General features: G+C 37.1%; 1 protein-coding gene across 1 annotated transcript in view; it reads left to right on the top strand.

Annotated features, from left to right (window-relative positions):
• The first annotated feature begins 1,375 nt into the window (after positions 1-1,375).
• MCTP1 (multiple C2 and transmembrane domain containing 1) overlaps positions 1,376-20,377 on the top strand; it is a 112,900-nt gene continuing 93,898 nt past the window's right edge. The window contains exons 1-6 of the mRNA XM_061360986.1: positions 1,376-1,466; positions 13,658-13,760; positions 15,900-16,002; positions 16,372-16,473; positions 16,821-16,895; positions 18,719-18,838. Of these exons, the coding sequence (XP_061216970.1) occupies positions 1,379-1,466; positions 13,658-13,760; positions 15,900-16,002; positions 16,372-16,473; positions 16,821-16,895; positions 18,719-18,838 (591 nt within the window). The 5' untranslated portion in view covers positions 1,376-1,378. The remainder of the gene's footprint in view (positions 1,467-13,657; positions 13,761-15,899; positions 16,003-16,371; positions 16,474-16,820; positions 16,896-18,718; positions 18,839-20,377) is intronic.

Below are 20,377 nucleotides of genomic sequence, written 5' to 3'. Positions count from 1 at the left end.
TGTACTTTTTGCAAGAAGACATTTAATATTTCATTTAAACAGTGCCTTTGGTTTTCAGATCAGTGATGTTGTTTATTCTGCTTTTCCATAACGGCCGAGTTTGCCTTCATAGTAAATTAAAGAACTTGGTGTTTTATCTGATGTTACTGTTTTCTAGAAATCTGGACATTATCATAAGCAGCAAAAAAGGTTTTCACCTGCACTACATTAAAATTTTAGAAAAGTCCACATGCATTAAATGCGTTAGCCCAGATTTTAAAATACTTCAACATAAATCTGCATACTAGCATTTATGAACAAGACTTGCAAAAGCAAACAAAAATTAGGCCACATAAAATTACATGATTTAAAATGAATCTGAAAATCTAACTTTAGACTTCTCTTTTGGAGTTCCTCCCCTAGGTTGTCTAAAACTGAATGATAATAGCAGGTTGGTTATTAATTAATTGCAGATTTAAAGTTGCACTCGATATTCTATCGTTTGAAATTCTGCAACTATTAAAATGTATTTAAAGCTAGATCATGGGAATTTTAGCATTTCACACCTAACCAGTGGCAATACTCCCAGACTGTTACTTCTAGTTATTTGAAAAAAGAGCAGCAACAGAGCACATTTTCCAAACAGCTTTCTGAACTATGTTAGATGAATAAATGCAAGTGTTAGCCTACTGTTTAATTTTTAATTCCTCTTTTTAATATCTATATATATATTGCTAAAATGCATGTTTAAAAAAAAAAAATTATGTGCTTTCTGCCATGGAATTAGAACCAGCTTTTAAGTCTTCTTTTTCATATATAAATATATTTTTGGACATGATGATTATGAAATTTAAGTTGTTAAGTCCTCCTTTGATTGTTTTTGCTCTTGTTATTTGCAAGCTATGTGCAAGCTTGCATATAATAGTGAACTACAATAAAAAAAACAATATTGACCCTAAGTCACTGTCCAAAATTTTATTGGAGCCATCAAAGTGAAAAATAGAAAAATAGAAAAAATAGAAAATGTGAACATATATCTTACAAAAGCATTCAGAAAGAGGAACTGTTTCATTGTATTAATTTCATTAATACAGTCATGCAGTTTAAAATTTTGATGGACAGTTGTTCATGAGGATTAAGGCAGTAGAATTGGTGATGTATTTAATAATTCATATTATCATTTTTCCTTTGCATTTCTTGATTGGGGAAGTTAAAGTCGCAAAACACTCAAAGAAACACTGACAACTGTACATTCTTCAGAAAATAATGTTTAGAATTATGGGTATGTTAGACAAAATTACACTAGCATCTGAGCTGGGGAGGAGACTATTAATATTGTTTTGGTTTGTCTTTTTTGCAACCCAGAATTGTTTTTCTTTTTATTATTTTTTAGAGTCCAATGATGATGTTCCATAACATGAAGGATGTGGGATTTCTTCAGGTGAAGGTCATCAGGGCAGAAGCATTGATGGCAGCTGATGTCACAGGCAAGGATTCGTTTTAGTTTCTGTGATAATAAATATTGTAGTAAGACTGAACCTTTTTAGAAGTGTAACATATTATGCTTAAACCAGAAGTTTATCTAAAGATTCTTGGCTTCACAGAGCTCAGCCTCACCTTCTGCTCATTAAGAAGAAGGCCTGCAAACAAATAAAACTTTTGTAAGCAAGTCAGCAAGTTGTTCTAATGCTAGCAGAGCACTACATAGGTTACTTCTCAGGAGGGTGAAATATGCATTTTGCTCCATCAGAGGTCCTCAAAAAAATTACATAGAAAAGACTTCTTTTTCTAGTAGACAAAAAAATAGAAAACTATCCAAATTAAAGTTGAATTCCAGAGGACTAGGCAAATGAAAGGTGCTAGATTTAGATGCAGCTTCAAATCAGTTGCCAAAAGGACAGCTTGATATCTGCCAGATATTGAGCAAAGCTGGTGTTGATTTCAGACATTTCAGTGATTTCAGAGATTTCAAATAAATGCAAAATAATTGCAGTTTCCTGTAACTACTGCTTATCTGTTTAAGAAATAAAAAAAGTCTTTTTTATTTTCTGTTTCTGTTAACATAAGCTGGATGGATAATTCAACTGTTTGCTTTTCAAAATAAGAAAAAGTATTTCAGCCATAATGGCCATATTTCTCCAGAAATATCCGGGTTGTCTCCTGTAAGTACAATCACCTTCACACCGCACAAGTTGAATGGAGCAAAATGAGCTGCTTCTGTGTCAGAAAATAGACATCTCTGCTTTAAAAAAAAAAGATCAAAAAAAAAAGAAAATTATACTAATCTAGCTGGTTTAACTGCAAACTGGACATTGTTCTGTTACAGGAGCAGGAGCAGATATATAGCAACATGCTCACTTTTAATAGTTTTTTTGTGAATTAGCATGAACACCAGTATTATTTTTTTTTTCCACAGCCAAGTTTGCAGCAAAGACTTTAGTGCTATAAGTGATCATCCAGTTTGTGGCATGCAAAATAACAGATTCTATTTTCGGGGAGGTTAGAGAAATGCTTCTAAAGATTCCTCTCTCTGATTTGACCTTATAATCCAATGTGGTCTGAACAGAGAGAGATTAGGTTATTCAGGGGCAAATGGGATAATTCAGTCCCCGACCTCGTTCAGTCTTCGACTTTTACAGATCAACATGTCATTTGTGCTGGTTGAACAAATTTTTTGGAAATACATTTGATTCAATTAAAGATGTACAGAGCTCCCAAAAATTTTCACACATTGCATTTACGATGGCGGTCACAAAGACAGGGTAGAACAGTCGATGCCTTCCCGTGTCCCGCATATTTTGTTCATTGGCAAGAAAATGTTTGTATGGCAGATATGTTTTGTAAGATGGCTGTGCATTCCAGACATTGCAGAAATAATGTATTTTGGACAAAAATACCTTGTATTTTGAAAAGAGGTTTTATTAATTGCTGCAGTAATGTATATTTACTTTTACTGAAATCAAGATCATTGATTTCAGATTAAACTTTGAATAATAATTTTTAGAAGTAAAGTAGCCATTTGGTGATTCAAATGTGATTTGCAAGAGTAGTTTGAAACTGGACCCTCCACCTTGATTCAATGGGGCAGTGTTACAAGTCAGTGTAGAGAGCACTGTCATCAGTGGTGTAATTTACGCGACTAAGGATTGCTTCCGAAGGACTAGTTTGCTCTTCTAACTATGTTGTTTTTTCAGAGTTAATCTTTTGCCCTCCCCTGAGTCTGAAAAGTAGCTGAAGCACCTGTATAGTACCTGTGTGGTTTGCTTTGCTTCCTGTCTGCTGAATGTATCCCATTTCACTTTCAGAAATTTTTTCATGTGAAGCTATAAATCAAAATTTATTAGTTTGGGCTGAGTGGATTTTAAAAATCTTTAATATTCCATCATTAAGCATAAGCATAGACAGAAAAAGATTTCTGTAATCTTTTAAGTAGTCATCAATCTTGCTACAGTTGCAAGGATTTTTTTTACTTTCAAATTGTGAAATTTTTCTTTTGTTACAATACATTCATTGAGCAGCGTTGTAATGCTGTATTAACTCTGCGTGAATAAAGAGCAATTGAGACTCCCATTGAATGAATGAGTAAAAAACACAAATTACTTTTTAATGAAACCCTCAATTCTTCTGCTTTTCTTAGAAAGCCCATAGCCTTGTTCAACTGAATGCTGCTACAGTAGGTCACTTCACCTAAGCCCCTAATAAACTATTGACAGTCAAGGGCAGTTTTTAATCCAGTCTCAATAGCCCAGTGTTGGACAGTACACTTCAAATTGTTCAGGTTAGTGTAGACACTTTTTTAAAAGAGAGAGATTAAGGGTGGTGGCTAATGCCTCAGTTTACAAACAGCCCTCTCCCCCCATACAAACATGTTGAACAAGGTGGCAGGGTGGGCTGGAATTAGGGTGGACAGGGAGCAAGTGGCACCACCTGTTTGAAAATGAGGCACTGTGCAAACGTGCCAGAACTGAGTTTTAATTATACTGCAGAAAAGAATAAAGTGAGATCTCTCCTCACTCAGCTTCCTTGCAGGGATGTCTAAGAAAGGGAGGAGCACTGGAGGGTTGAGGGATTCCCCACCAGTGCTTGAAAGCTGACCTTGATTGTAGGGAGAGCTGGAAAATAGCATGTCTTCCAGGACTGGGGCCTTTGAGAGAATTGCCAGGTCTATGAGGATGTTTCTTCTGCAAAAGCAGCATCTTTCCATAGTCAAAACACAATTCTAGGGCTTTCGCGAATGCAAAATTATGTTTTGTTGGAAATTTTGGTCACAGCAAATATCCCTGTCTGGAAAATATGGGGATTATTTTAATTTTTTTTTTTTTTAACTATAATTAACAAACGGAGGGACATGGAGCATGGAATTTACTTTTTTTTCTTGAGAGGGGAAGGTTCTTTGACTCTTCCGTTGTGTTTTAGCTGTTCACTGTAAGGCTGTTTTCTCCCTAAAATCTCAGCTAAAAAGTTTTATATCCCTCTTTCCCCACAAGAGTCTTTGCTCATTTGTGGTTACTCTGGAACACATACAGACCTTATGGAAGGTTCAGCTGCTTGCAGGGTCCTGGCATAGCAACATGTGTGCCTACAGAAGTGTCCTTTACACCAAGAAATACGTGAGCATAATCAGCTTACCATGACAGCCTCTGAAACCATATGCAGTTCACCTAACCTGTATGAGTTTTGGAAAGCAACAGACCCTTCATTAGATCTTAGGCAGAAGTTCTTCCCTGTGAGGATGCTGAGGCCCTGGCACAGGTTGCCCAGAGAAGCTGTGGCTGCCCCATCCCTGGCAGTGTTCAAGGCCAGGTTGTACGGGGCTTGGAGCAATCTGGTCTTGCGGAAAGTGTCCCTGCCTGTGGCAGGGGATTGGAAATGGATGAGTTTCAAACCAATCCGTGGTTCTAGCATTCTATGATCGTATGACATGGTGCAGTTGGGGCAATAGGTAGTCATCTTCTGTTTGCAGCAAAACGAGGTGTAGATATGTTGCAGTGGAGGACTGCAGGCTTTGCAGGCAGCGCTTGAATCTCCTTTACTGGGGAGATGTGCTCTTCCTTTTCCCTGAATCATGAAATACAATTGAAAACCTCTGCCTTATTACTGATAAGAAACAAGCAGGTTGGGAAAAGATGTGCTTTGATCAGTTTCATTTGATCAGTTTGGTCATGGTTTGATCAGTTTCAGCAGAAGTCCTATTCTTTTAAGGAATAATAGTTAGCAACTCAGATTCTTTAGCAGAGCAAAATCTAAGCTCTGTGAGACGGCCTGACTAGAAAACAGTTTGTTTTGCTGTCTTTGGGCTTTAATTAAGACATGTTCAATTCTCACTCCCTGCTCCCCCTGCCCCCACCCTGCTTGCTGTGTCACAGACCGGCAATCAGACGCTTTCAGATGGTCCAGCCCATGACTTTGACCTTCTGCGCGGTATGGCGTTCCCTGGGGAACCGTTCAGCTCATGAGGTCTGATTTCACACTTCCAGGATGCCTTGGCTCTCTTAACAATGACAGGGAGACAAAGCCCTTTAGAGCGGGCCGCATGGGGACTTGTTTAAATTGGAAACTAGAGAGGAGTCAAGGAACAAGGTTACAGGCTACAGAATAGTGCTTTTAATAAAGAGCTCACAGCTCTGGTTCAGCTCAAAGAGGGCTACCTCTGTACAATTAATTGAGACATTTATCTGGAGCATCTTAGGCCTCTACTTTCTCACAGAATTATGTGATAAATATCAGCTAAGAGGCAAATGAGATGTGCATGAAATGAATTTTTAACACTTTGATTACTGTGTCTCCGGTCTTCATTAAAAGTAAATTTACTTGTATTTCTGACCTTATTATTAATCAATTATCTGAGAGGGGTTTTTTTTTGGTTAGCATGATTTCAGAACCTGATATATCAGAAAGATTTTACTGAAGAGTGATACTTGGTGATACTTCAGTTTACAGTCAAAAGCTTTTCAGGCGTCTCCTCCTCTGAAGAACAGAAAGTAAGCATAAAAAATGAAGATTTTTTTTTTCCTTCTTTTTCAGTTTTATATATGAAAATCTGACTCCATTCTAAGAAAATTCCATGTTAAAATTTTGATTAAAGTACTTGAAAGTAGGACGAAGATACCAAGGTGGCTAAACGTGCAGAATGTAAATGAGTTTTCTAAAATCTGTTTTACTAAAATGTCCTTGTACCACATGTGCAAAAATAGTCTTTGAAATTGTTCTTCAAATGCTAGGAAATGTCAGAGTAATGTACACAAATGTTAAATTCACAAAGGTATGGAAGCCCTTGCATGTAAAATTGAAGGAATAAATTCAGAGGCCCTTTGGAAATATGGTTCCAGAAGTAATTTGCTCTGTCAATTAGTGCAACTAGATTTCAATATACACTTGAATTATATTCATGAAGTACGGAAATCTACTAGATGGGTAGTGTTCTCTGATAGATAAAATCTCACCTGCTGCTATTGTATAGGTCGTCTCAAGACATCAGTCCAATATTGTGTACTGCAAAGTGACTTGTTTTTTAAGAAAGTAGCAGGCTTAGGACACTAGTGGCAAAATTAGGACTTAAAAGAGATTCTTAGTTAATCACAGCATTTAGAATTAAATATACAGTGAAAGGATGACTTGTGGTTGTTAACTTTTTTTTTTTCTGTACATATTTTGTGGAAATGAGTTTGACACAACTGTGATGCTACACTGAATTGCATAGTGATATATCTTACACACTTATGTTATGGGTCCATTGCAACATGTTTGCAGCAGCCCCATTAAAGAGGAATTATCATTTCTATCTTAAAGATGGGAAAAACTAGGGAAGGTTAACTGGCTCAGCTAAGGCCGACAGAGTGAGTCCTTGTCAAAGCTGGCATTTGGCTGGGGTCCTGTACTTAATCCATTAGATAAGGCAGCTTCTCATGCTATTAAGCCATTCCTCCTCCTGGCCAGAGGTCAGAGTGACTGCTCTGTTCCAAGCAGCTGGCTGGCAGGGAGCTTGGAACAACATTAGTGACATTAGCGTCTGCATGAGTGGCACTGCCCCCCAGAGTCATGAACTGACTGTCTTGTCTTCCCCCAAAATAAAGGCCCTTTTTTGGCTGTGGGGACTGTTTGTCCATCCATAATGGACAGGCATCGCCAGTGGTAGGGGAGAAGCATAACAGTCTATGAAATATTCAAACAATATTTCAGCTTTCATAACCACATTAAACTTGGTTGAACTTTATGAAGTCATGGTTTGTGAACTTGACTTTTAAAAGTCAAAATGGAGTTGATGTCTCTTATTAAATTTTTAATCTATCAAAAACAATTTCAGTAATCTTTGGGATTCTAGTTCGGTTTTGATAATGTAATTTTAACAGTGCAAAAATTAATAGTGCAGAATATATTTCAGCGACTTGTTTAAAAACAGTTCATCGTCTAGCTAGTGCTGGAGTTTAAGTAACTTTACGGACTGGTCAGTGGCAGGTAAATGTTAAATGCCTATCTATATTTAGTCTGCAACATATTTCCTTTAGTTGAAAAACCTCTTCAAGAAACAAAACCAGCAAATGACTTGTGTCTTTGGATGTGTAATGACACAATGCATGTTTTCTATAGCCATGGTAGAAGTATAGCCACAGGGCTTACAGGAAGCTAACCCTGTGCTCTCTGCCATTTCTTGCAAGTTAATCTTTTGAAGTACAATAAGTTTTCCAGGCGACAGGTAAGTCTGCCATGTGCTTCTTGGCTTGCATCTACTCTGAAAAGCAATTGCATCAATGGTAGTTTCTTTTAAGACTCCATGGCCACGCTGATTAGGAAAGAATGAGTTGTTCTGCAGTGACTGATGGTCTTTCTGATTTTTTATTTTCTTTCCTGGGCTGGATTTTCAGACTAGAAACAGAAAAGCATGATTGTATGAAGGTGGGTTTTCTCTCTCTAAAACAGGGAATCATCATACTGCATAAAATACAGTGCTTCTATATGTTTGTTTACCAAACTCTCATTTTTTTTTACAATATTAATCAAATAATACACAATGACAGATGGTTTTCAGGAGACAAATGTTTAATAGAGTTTTATAACAGAATGACACCATAGTTTAAGTGGTACTAAACATTGCAAGCAAGAAATGTAACTTTAAGCTTTGATAGCTTTTCACCAAGGAAAACTCAGCTTTGTGTGCAAGTGGAGCTAGAAAAGGAGTCCAAAAGTGCAATTATGTTGAAGTCCCTGTTTGGAAGAATTGCTCTGCCCCAAAATGAATTCTTGCTGGGAAAATAATCTGCCAAGAACCAAAATTTTTATTGCACAATTTCCCCCCAAGGGACCACTGGAGGACATATCTCTTTAACTTGCCCAGAGATATGAATTATATTGTATTGCAGTTTGACAGCTCTAATATTGACAAAAGATACTTGCATCTGAATTGTTCACATGCCATTCAATCTCTTGTGAAAAAGCAGTACTTTTGGACTTGAATTTGAGGTGACACCCACTGTTTTGTGCTTTAGCTCCCTGTTGGACTGGACAGATTACAGCTCATCTCCAGCCTGGAAGTGGGCTGCAGTGGCCTCTGTCTGATACTGGTCCACCCACCCTCAAACATAGTTCACAAGGGCACATGGGCCATCTAGCCTCTTTGATACTTGCTGATGAGTTCCAGCATAGCGAGCCAGCTCACTTACAAATGCGGAAGTCCTGTGGCCTTCAAACTGATGGAAACAGCCTTTCTTAAACATGTTCAAATGAAAAGCATGGCCAAAACATTAGACAGTGTGGTGCTGTAGCTACTTGAGAGAAAAATTCAAAATCTGAAATTGTGTGGTTGTTAAGATTTTGCTGTTTTGATTTTCTAACTATTTTGAGAAGCCATTAAAAATTGTCACTATTCAGGTCTCTCTTCTATGATGAAAAAGTGTATTTTATATACTCGTAGAAGAAAAAAGTTCTTCCAGTGACCAACCTTCTGAGATCCAGATAATGAATCTGAGCTCTGAACTGGCTTTGATTCTTTTATGATGGAATTTCTGGCTGTGGGGGACTGAGTTTTGAGCAAATAACAAGTAAGGCCTCTCTAGATCCTGGTTGGCCTCACTTGCATCTTAACCACTGTTGCAGGGTTCAGCTGGTTTCACTTGATGGGTGTACAGTTCATCCAGAGGCATGCAGTAGTTAGAGAAATAAGGTGAAAAGTAAAAAGAGTCTCATATTAATTAATGTGTGTATAGTGTCTAGTGTGAGGGACACAGTGCTGACGGAAGTAAAATATTTTACTTAGATCTAAGTAAAGTAATCTCAGTTTGCGATCTGGTTTTACCATCTAAAGACTAAATGCAGTACAGCATAGCATAAACCAGAGTATCTGTCAAACTAGCTGCAGTGTGTGCTGTGATGAAAAAAACAGGAAGTGTCTAAGGATATGTAGTTCCTTGATCTTTTTCTGTAGTAGCTGAAATTACCACTTTTTTTTTTTTTTTTCAGTGGTACTTTACATTGCAAAGTAGAGTTCCTCTAGGGTACGTTCTTAGGTAATCCAGCTCTGTAATGGGTAAAGGGTTAAAAAAAATGTGAGGGAGGCCCATCCAAAGAAAAGCTGCTATCCATTCCATATTATTATGTATACTATGTAAATTAGCCATTTATTTCTGTCATTTCAGGAGCCCTTAGTCCTGTGTGAGTCCAAAAAGTGTGAAACATTACAGCAACAGAATAGATTAATGAGATTTGTTTTAGTTCTTACGGAGGTTTACTGAAGGTCTGATTTCAGAAAACTGGAAGGTGAAGTTCACTGGGTTTTATTAACTGCTTGTATCAAAAATTCCTTCAAACAGTGCTGGGCATGATATGATTAATCCTAGAGAGGTCATGGGATTACTCAAAATTGTAAGTGCTGGTTTCAGTGCTGCTTTTAATGTGTTAAGTGAAGTAAGCAGGTAGTGGTAGTCTCACCTTGCACAGCACTGAGCACATTTAGGACCATATTCAGAAAAAAATTGTGGATGTCCTCCTAATCAATAGAGTTGAGTACCTCTGAATCACTGAAACAGTAGCTGGAGAGCTAGGGAGGACATGGAGCAGGGAGCTAGGTGGAAGACCCTTATTAGGAGCAGCAATACATGTAGAACTTGTTGACGTAGGACAGGTGACATATGGTGATATATGATAGTTGTGATTTGGTCTGTAGTGAAAAGTATACTTGTGATGACAACATAATTTAGAATGATGTGATTGAGCTTAGGCAGCACAAGTCTAATCACAGGAGTTTTAGTGTGCTTTTAGAATTGCTTGATGTGCTAAACAGCACATACTTTTCTGAATGCACGTGGTTCTTTTATATAAAAATCAGGAAAACTATTCATCTATTGATAATTTTTGAAACTGCTAGTTGGATTAACCAGACAAAAGTTATCTGCCTTGGTTAGAATATGTGTTGTGCTTAAAGTCCTGATTTTGAATAGTACAGCAATGAGTATATGTTTTAAGTTCCCAGATTCTCCTTGGTCCTGCTAGAGACCAAAGAGACCTAAGGATGATGTCTTTCAATATTTTAGTGCTCTCTTAAGTCTTTCATTGGGAATGATCCCATAATTTTGAAAACTCCTTCAATGCGGCAAGTTGCCATGCCTGTCAGTGAGAGTTAAGATTGCAGTTGTCCTTTATAATAATGAGAACTTTAAAGATGACAGATGGATATGAGTTTCACCAAGTACTTGTACATTGCTCTGGCTTTGTCTTTCTGGATCATGTTCACATATTTGGGTTGGTTTCCAACTAATGTTTGTGCATACCATATGTCAGTGAAGTGTGTTGCTTTTCAGATACCCAGATCGGTTGTGATGAGTGTTTAGCATACGGAAGAAGTGCCCATAGGCGATGGTGAAGGGCTTTGCAGATGAAAACTTCATAGCTTCCTTGTATGGCAAAACCAGTATTCTGTTTCAGAGATGCTCACAACCAGGAAACTTATACTCGTCAACCATGATTTTTGGGCCTTCCCTTTTTCTCTTTGACAGTATTTCTTTCTGTCAAATTTGGTCTCAAACTGTTTTCAAGTTATAGGGGGGAAGGCACATTGAATGTTGAGAGTGAGAGGGGGATTATTTTTCATTTCTGAAAATCATTTGTCTTTGTTTTGATTGGGGACCTCTGTGATTAATATCCATATAAATCTAAAAGGAGAATAATTGAAAAAGTGCATGTCAATGAATGCAGAAAATAAATGAATGTAGTAAATATCTTCTCTTTATTTACAGGTGTCCTTAAGACACTGCTGTGCATTTTCCTGTGTCTGCATACAATTAATAGGCAGATATAACATTGTAACATCATAAGCAAATATGATTGATGATACTTTAAAAAAGGAGATAAAGTAGTATTACCTAGCTTGCCTCCTCTATCGCTTCTGCCCAATTATTTTAACTGAGTCTTTCAAATACTGAAACCTAAAGAACTTAAATAAATACAAATTTTTTTTAAGTTTCCTACTACCTTTTAGGGCTGTGAAGTAGGAGAACATTGAGATACAACCATCTCTGCTGAGTAATGAATTAATTTTCAAATTTAATGAGAAAGATTCAGCAGTATATTGTTTTCTAGAGAAGGTAAACATCAACTCTAACCATAATTCTCAATGTTTTTAAAACAATTATTCTTTATCATTAAAGTAAATAATATGCACATTAACCTCTGATGTAGTCTGAATCAATATTGCAGTTTGGGAGATGTGACCCCTGGACGGCTTTGTCTAAATATTGATTTCATTGTCATTTGTATAAGGTACAAAACGAATTACATGCCTTCCTAATATCATTAATGTAACCCCATTGAGCTACTCAATTTATGGCTTCTTACAATGTATAACAAAACATTACAGAGTTATCGAAGACAACAAATTGCGCAACAAATTGTGAAATGCAATTGCTTAGTGTGCTGGATTTGATTGTGGAAGATCAGTGACAACACTCAATAACTTTCAAACACTTTGCTGTCCAAAGAAAGTCCAGAGACAAAAACGAGCCGCTCTGGTGTGTCTAGCTCAGTTGTTAATTTCCATCTGACCAAGTTCCCTTGAGTTCTGGGAGCAGCAATTTATTCTACAGCTTTCTACTTATGTGTTTGTAGCCTTACATGAAAATAATCATACACTTGTTTTCTGTGCCAAGGGAAAAGGTTGTTCTCTTCAATTACTGGAGAAAATCAAAATAGGTAGGGGGGATAGCCTCTCTCTGTCTTGGGCAGCATTTACAGTGGTTGTCATTACTGTCATAATTTGAAATATGAGTTAAATAATTTACACTGTGATTTCTTCCCTTCATTGCCTCTCTATTGTAGTGGTCATATCACTCATGATTCTGTAACTGCTCCTTCCCTCATAGCTGTTCCTCAGATCTTCCCCACACCTTCTTCCCCTTTCAGGAGATTTCAGGGTTGCCCTGAAACTCTGGAGATACTTATCTTCCCTTCTTTTGCTTCCTCCCTCTGCAGAGAGCTCCTTTTTTTACACCACCTATCTGTTTTTAAATATGAGATTCAGGCATCTACTTTCCTTCTCCAAACCTTGGCCCCACGGATATCTAAGAAAAAGCATAAGTTTCATGGCTTCCCCGAAAACTCTCAGTGGGGATGACTTTTCTTGCTCTTTGCTTGGTATCAGCACTGCTCACCTGCAGTCATTGGCTATAAGCTGCTTATTTCACATTTGGGGCACACACACAGACACATGCATGGTATCCTGTTTTTTTTTTTTTTTTTGTTACATTGAAAAAAATAAAAATCAATTTTCATACCTGATCTAGGATACTGTTTCCATTATCTATATACTATATTTTCAAAGCAGTGTCTTCATACTTTCTTCTGTGGTGGCTTTCGTGCTGAGGGACCTTCTTGTAAATATATGCAAAGCTACCTTGTTGTGCTTTAATGTGTACAAAAGTCTTAACCACTTTTGAGCTTCTGCTGTGCTGAGACTACAGCCTATCATTCCACCTGGTATTGTCTCACTGTTTAATTGTACTTGCCACTTTCTCTGGTGTTAGGCTTTTATCTGAGACTGCCTTTAAGGTTTTTTGATTTTGGAGAGAGGATTTATTCAGCATGAAATATGTAGGGCGTAGTAATCATTGGATAAGTATTGTAGGTGCTATGTTATTACAAATAATGTGGAATAATACATTTCTACATATCAAAATGCTCTAATTATGCTTTCATTACAGACAATATAGAATTGACACCATTAAAGTAAAGTTCCCTTAGCTGTCTGAGAAGGGTGCTTAGCACGTTTTAGGAACATGTTGGGTTTCCGTCAGAAAGTCTGTATGGGGATATTTTTCTTTTCTGGTTTGTTTGGTTGGTTGGTTTTGGTTGGTCTTTTGTGTGTGTGTTTTGGGGTTTTTTTTTAAAGACAAAAAAGATGAGGAATGTTAATAGAATACAGAGGTGAACAGCCTGTTATAGTCATCTTGAGCATAATGCAGACCATAGGTTTTCCCTGAATTAATTCCTGTAAGAATTAACAATGCAGCTTAGGAAAAATCTTAAAATGAAAAAAATAAATAAGACAACCAACCAACCAAAACAAAACAAAATGAAACAAAGCAAAACCCCTCAACTACAAAATCAACAAAGCCCCCCATAACTCATGTTTTCTAAACCTTGCTCATGGTGTTTTTCTTAGTTGATATATTTTGTTCCAAACTTTCTTTTACAGGTAAAAGTGACCCATTTTGTGTAGTTGAATTGAACAATGACAGACTGCTGACACATACCGTCTACAAGAACCTCAATCCAGAATGGAACAAAATCTTCACATTGTAGGTGTTTGGATTTTGTGAGTGTTTTGTGGGGGGATGGGGTGTTTTCAGTTGAATATATGTTTGAGTCAAAAACAACTACTGCTGATTCTAAAGAAATAAAGCAGTGACATACTGGTATTTCCAAACTAGCCAGCTGAATAATTTTTTTGAGGATTAAGAACATGAACAAAAATAAAGGAGAGCTACCATTTTAAAGGTAAAAAAGCAAGGTCTGTTTCTTGGAAACCAGGTGTGAGTAATGCTGAGCACTCCAGATTCCTGTCAGGTTTGGTGAAGTTTTCAAGGCCAAATACATCACACTGGATTTGGCCCTGAAGTTTTGAGTGGGAAAAAAGATACTGTGATTATGACCTTCATTAAAATGTGGTGTTAACTTTAACAAACATTAGGTAACTTCGTAAAGGAATATTTATAAATATGTTCATACTTTCCTGAATTATGATACTTCCCTTTTTTTTTTTTTTTTTTTTTTTCATTTACCAACTGCGCTTCTCACCATACCATCTAGCATCAAAACAGCACAATGCAGCTATTGGATAAAATGCAGTGTTACTGGGAAGTGATATGGTTGTTGGGGGGTTTCTTGGGTTTTTTTGTTTTTGGTTGGTTGGTTTGTTGGGTTGGGGTTTTTTTTTAATCCTGTTATTTTGAAGCAAAAGGCTCTGGCAAAATAGAAAAAAGTCTTCCACAAACAAAATGTTCCTGGTATCTGTCTTGCTGAGTTGCCTTTTTTCCCTGCCTCCTTTTCTCTCTCTGGCTGCAATGTGACACCAGTGAGTAGAAAACTGATCAGTTGTAGGTTTCTCTGTTACTGAAATCAGTTCAGAATCCACTGCAAAGTGTGTATAAGCTTTGTGAAGTTACTTCATTTTATCATAAATGAAAAGGCTGTATTTTGCCCATGATCTGAAAACCTGTTCTGATTTTAATTTTCTCTCTCTCTTTTCTTTGTTTTAATTTTACTGTATTTATCATTCTTATATTTCACATCTGTAGCTATTTTTGTCCTGCAGTGAGTTCTCAGTAATGAACTGGGAACAAAAGAAAATCTCACAACAGTTGTACTTTTCATTAGCTTATTAACATCGTCCTCACTTATGTATCCACAAAGCCACATTAAACTCTTCATTAATTTATTTTTAATTACCTGCTAATAGAGCAAATGACTAATCAACCTCTTCTGCATGGCCAGTGTTCTCTGCATAAGAAATTGCCTGGGTTTGTAGAGGACAAGACACTAATCAAGTAGGAAAACTCAAAAGGCCTGCAAGGAGAGTTTTTAGCTCTCTTCTGTGTATATTTGCATTGATCATTTTATTTATCCTCAGATTTGCTAATTAATTTTGGACTAGCAATCCAGTTTCATCTGGAGGTGTAGATCTTACTGAAGTTAAACTGCTTTGCTTGAATTTGTAATTTGTGGATCAGCCATTTGATCAAAGAAGAGTTCTTTCACACAATTCTGTGTTGTTTTTTTTTCTCTGAATAATGAACGTGAATTTTTCACTTGAGAGTTTACAATGTACAATGACAATTTTTGTGCGTGGTGTTGGAGTGTTTAATAGCTTGCAGGCAAAACAAAACGCAGTAGTAGCTGAAAAACGCATTTCATATTGCTTGGTCCCAATTTGTTGTAATGACTGTTGTATGTCTACAATTAAGCAAGGATTTCAGAATTAAAGAGCTTGTTGTCAGGGCTAAGGTATGCTCGTGTGGCTCACGGTTACTTCTGTTGACATACCATGGATTTCACAGTATTTACAGTAAGAACTGCTGCAAGGATAGCAGTGTTTAAGGTTTTTAAAGGCTCTTGCTGCTGCTGCTCACTGCTGTAAATCCCCACTGCTGCGCTACACTGAGCTGGCTCTCCTTGCAGCTCACACAGCAAAAACGCCAGGTAGGGGATTTAAAGCAACATCCTTCAAAAAACTTCAGCCCAGAAAGCCTCACAGAGAGCAAGCCCTCAGAAAGCATTTTGATTATATGGAGGGATGCTCCATGTGCTTAAGTTCTGTTCTCTGCCACGGCTTGGAAAAATAGATGGTATGTGTTTTTTGCTAACCTTTCACGCTTTTGTCCTTGGTACTCACTGGTGTGGATTACTTCTCTCTTCTGTGTGTGCTTCTCCCTTTGTAGCAATATTAAAGACATCCACTCCGTGCTTGAAGTGACAGTTTATGATGAAGACCGTGATCGCAGTGCTGACTTTCTAGGCAAAGTTGCTATACCATTGCTGTCTGTAAGTTCCATTCACCTGACATACCACTCTGAATTTTTCTTCCTGAAGTGAAGGGGGGGGGGGGGGGTTGGTGGTTTAGGAAAAAAAATAAAATAAAAAAAATTGCAGCTTCGTGTCTGTCATTTCTCAACCAAGGTCTGTAATAAGAACACTAAAATTTTAACATACTCAATTCACGGCCATGTTGAATCCCATGATAGTTAATTTTTCCTGACAGACTCTGTGCTGGTAATGAACAGGTACTTGTCAGACTTGCCACAGTTGTTTTGGGTTCTCTGTCAGATTCAGCAGCTGAGGGTCAGGGGTCGCCGGGGGGGTGTATTCAGCAGAGACCGTGAGACAGACGGCTGTCATGTCCTTTTCCTGCAGATTCAAAATGGTGAACAGAAAGCCTACGTCTTGAAAAACAAGCAGCTGACAGGGCCAACAAAGGGGGTCATCTATCTTGAAATAGATGTGATTTTTAATGCTGTAAGTCTTAACTTTGGCTTTTTTGTACTGCTAAAGAGTTCAGTTTCATGAAAGCTTTTGTTCCTGATTTGTAGAGAATTTCTGTCATTCCTCATTTTCTCTAAACCTTGATGTATACTACAGAATACTCTTCTGCCACTGCCTGGCACACCCACTCTTTTTGTTGCTGCTGCCACTGCTGTTGCTGTGAGCGTATGGAGCAGCAACCCATGCCTGTGTGCACTTACGTGTCGCTTACAGGCTTGGCAGCCACGACTTTGAAACTTGGTGGGTTTTGCAAATTGAAGCATGTGTTACTAGTGAGGAGCGGGTGAGCTTGAAATACTGACACACATTTTAATGTGTAGGTGAAAGCCAGCATACGAACCTTAATGCCCAAAGAAGTGAAGTACATTGAAGAGGAAAACAGACTGTCTAAACAGGTAAAGAGTAAGGAAACACTAATCCTTTCTGAAAGCCTTAATATCAAGTGTGCACATCCACATATCTGGTATCATACTGCTGAGGGTAAAGAATAACATTTTCATTACCTGTTTACAAAAGAATATGATAGGCTGGAAAAGGCAGAAACAAAATACATGGTTTATTGTGTCTCCTCTATAAATTGCAGCTTAATTTCCATGAAATACCTGAATAAGAACACAGTTGAAACCATCAGGTTCCACACATATCAGATTATAGCACAGGTGCATGTAAACTAAGTCTTGCATAAATTTTTGCTGTTAACATTGACCTGAAAGATCTTCATTTGTTGCAGGGTAAAGAGCCTTTCAGCATTCTTTTAGACAAATTTTAAATAAGTTAGTTGAGTAAGGTTTGAATCGGTGGTGAAAGCAGACTAAAAGTCTTTATTACTTTGAAGAGTCCTGTGGGTAGGTAATCACAGAATGGGGAGAAATCACATCTGCACTTGGGGGGGCCCCCCCATGTATTTTTGCTACACACAGTTCTAATGTTTTAGTAACATATATTTAGCACATCTTTTTCTCTACTTGAACTACTTTTGATTAAAGTATATGTGTTCCACAAATGATGCATTTTATATAGAGAACTGAGCTTTTCATTGGGCTTTGGGAGTGAGATTTTTGTTGTTTGCACTGAAAAAGGCAAAGGTCTCAGAACTGGTTTTTATTTTGCTGAAAGCTAGTAGACTTGAGCGTAATTTAAATTATCTGCTGGATTAATTTTATGTCATTTATGTATTTTATTTATATTTACTATGCATTTCATTAAAAAAAGATTTCAAGAGGCAAAATATTTCTTTAGTGTTGAGAGTAATGCAGTTACTAAAGCTGCATTTTGTAGTGTTGTTCCAGCAAAGAAGCAGCAAGGCATTTTATTCAAGATTCATTCTTCTCCCCATTTTCGTAACAGAAAATGGCATTGTGATCCTTGCAGATGGCAGGAAGAATAAGCTTTAAATACCTACTTCCAGTTGATTGGGATTTTTTTATTAACTTGAAGGGGATACCCCACTACGATATCATTTTGGGTGAGGGTTAAAAAAAAAGAAAGGACACTTTATGTGTAACTGATGTGGTTGTATTTTAAAGTACCCATGTTTTCCAGGGGTGAGCCTGTCACTAGCATTTTCTGTGATATCCACTACACAAATTATTCCCTGGTTTGTTCACTTTTCTTTTTGCTGCAATTTTAGAGGATTTAAGGGTATCTTCCTGATTTAAAACCTGCCACTGTTATGTCTCATCTGTATAGATTGAATGTATGTGAGTAAAGTTATTTTGATGGATACTTACAACCATGTGGCCAAAATTTTCATCACAGCAGACAAATTTGATAAAAATGAAGGAAAAATGAATGTAAAAGGTGCATGTGATCTTAATTAGATTAGAGCAGTGATTATATTTGGTTTCAAGTTACTGTTCTGCAGCATCTTTTTATTCTAAAAAGCTAACATTTGCTAGAGTACCAGAGAATGGGAAAGCCTTGCCTGCACAGTAAAATCTTAATAACAAAATAATTCATGAAGTTTTTTATGTGGCTTTTTAAAACTAAACAGCAACTTGTCAGAATTTAATTCAACAAATATCAGTTGACACAACTAACAAATTCTCTCTCTTACAAGACTCAGATTCTAAACTGTCCTTCTCAGTTTGTGAGCTAGAGAGTTTAAAGTGTTTTTTCTCATTCTTCACCCAAACTAAGAATGACAATATTATAAGTGTCAGCCTCTTTTGAAGCTTTTGGGTTTTGAAACATTTTTGTTCCTTCATCTTTTCAATAGCTCCTGTTAAGAAACTTTATCCGCATGAAGCGTTGCGTCATCGTGCTCATAAATGCCGCATACTACATTAGCAGTTGCTTTGACTGGGATTCTCCCTCAAGAAGTCTCGCTGCTTTTTTGGTATGATCTTCTTTACATTATTGTTAATGACCCTGGTGCATTTGTGTTCTAGACTGAGAAATAATACAGTGTTGACATGATGGGGTGTTATTTATTTATTTGTTTTCAACTTTGCATTATGAAGATACCTCATCATGTTTATTCACTTTTTTTTTTAATTCTTAAGTTTAAAATGTCACACAAACAAGATAGAGAGTTGTTGTTTTTTTCAAGATTTATAATTGTTCTAATAACAGAGCGATAGAATACAGTCCATGAGCTATGTATGACATTCTTGAGCTTCTCACACATTACTTCCATTAAATTTTGTGTGTCCCCATTGTATGTCACATATTTACTCTTAAGATTTGTTTTGTATATTTCATGGATTCTTTTACATATCAGGAATGTAAACTTAGTGTTATTTTACCCTCGACATATCAATATATGTTATGCGTGTAACTTTTTTAGAAGTACAAAACTCTGGACAAAAGAAGTACAAAACAGTCACTTCCTGTCTAAGATTTAGTATTTTTGGTTAAAAAATAACAGCAAACAAAAACCAAACAACAAAACAAAACAAAAATGCCACCCCCAAAAAACCAAAACCAACTTTAAAATCGGTAATACAAACAAATAAGTATCTTGTAGTCATCAAGCTCTGATCATAGTTGTTTTCAGTGAATTCATTTTTAGTGATTTAAGTGAAACTATTTCTCTATAACCATTAGCTTCACTAATATTAACCTTTGTTTTCCTGTTAAATTTAGAAAATTCCAAGCATCATTGTAGGTTAAAGTCTATTTCCCAAATGAATATATTTTAACTTTCAAAATTGTATGAGCTACGAACAAGACTGAAGTCTCTCTTTTTTTGTTTGGTTTTGTGGTTTTTTGTTTGTTTGTTTGTTTTTCTTTTGGTTTTGCCAACAGTAAACGTGTATGCATGGGCACAGTTTCTGGAATATCTAAATTTATTAAGTTGGCTTAATGCTGACATTGTGAGCCTCTTCACCATGAATATGAGCATAGGTTTGGTGTTGCTTTGAATAATATAAAGGGAATCTGGTGACAGTGCTCCTAAGTTGGGTGCCTGAAGCTCAGATACCTCAATTCTGGAGAAAGCAAACCAGGTTGTTGAACTGGCTGTGCTGGAGCAGTAAAATGGCGTACTTTGGCGTGTCACTAAATTTAGCTGGTTTGCAGGAAGTTTCTTTTAGCAGGACTCCATTTGTACTGCAGGACCTGTTAAACTCTGCTGTAGCCTGTCATCATCACCACAGAATGGTTTGGGCTGGAAGGACCTGTAAAGATCTTCTAGTTCCAACCCCCTGCCATGGGCAAGGACACCTTCCACCAGACCAGATTGCTCAAAGCACCATCCAGCCTCTTAAAGGATGGCAGCACACTGCCAGTCCTTGTTTGCAGTGTTCACCAGGAGTAGAGGAGATATGTCTGCTGTTGAAGTACTCAGGGATTTTATACTTTTACTGTTGTCTGTAGTAACTATAATATGTGCAAAATCTAAACAACTTGCTACTGTTTACTTTAGAAAAATTAT

Source organism: Neopsephotus bourkii, unplaced genomic scaffold, assembly GCF_033783945.1.
Source record: "Neopsephotus bourkii isolate Nb327-2 ecotype Australia unplaced genomic scaffold, CSIRO-AGI_Nbou_v1 NB_1038, whole genome shotgun sequence".
In the NCBI taxonomy this organism is placed as follows: Eukaryota; Metazoa; Chordata; class Aves; order Psittaciformes; family Psittacidae; genus Neopsephotus; species Neopsephotus bourkii.
The sequence above is the reverse complement of the archived record's forward strand: the minus strand, read 5'-3'. Positions and strand labels throughout refer to the sequence as shown.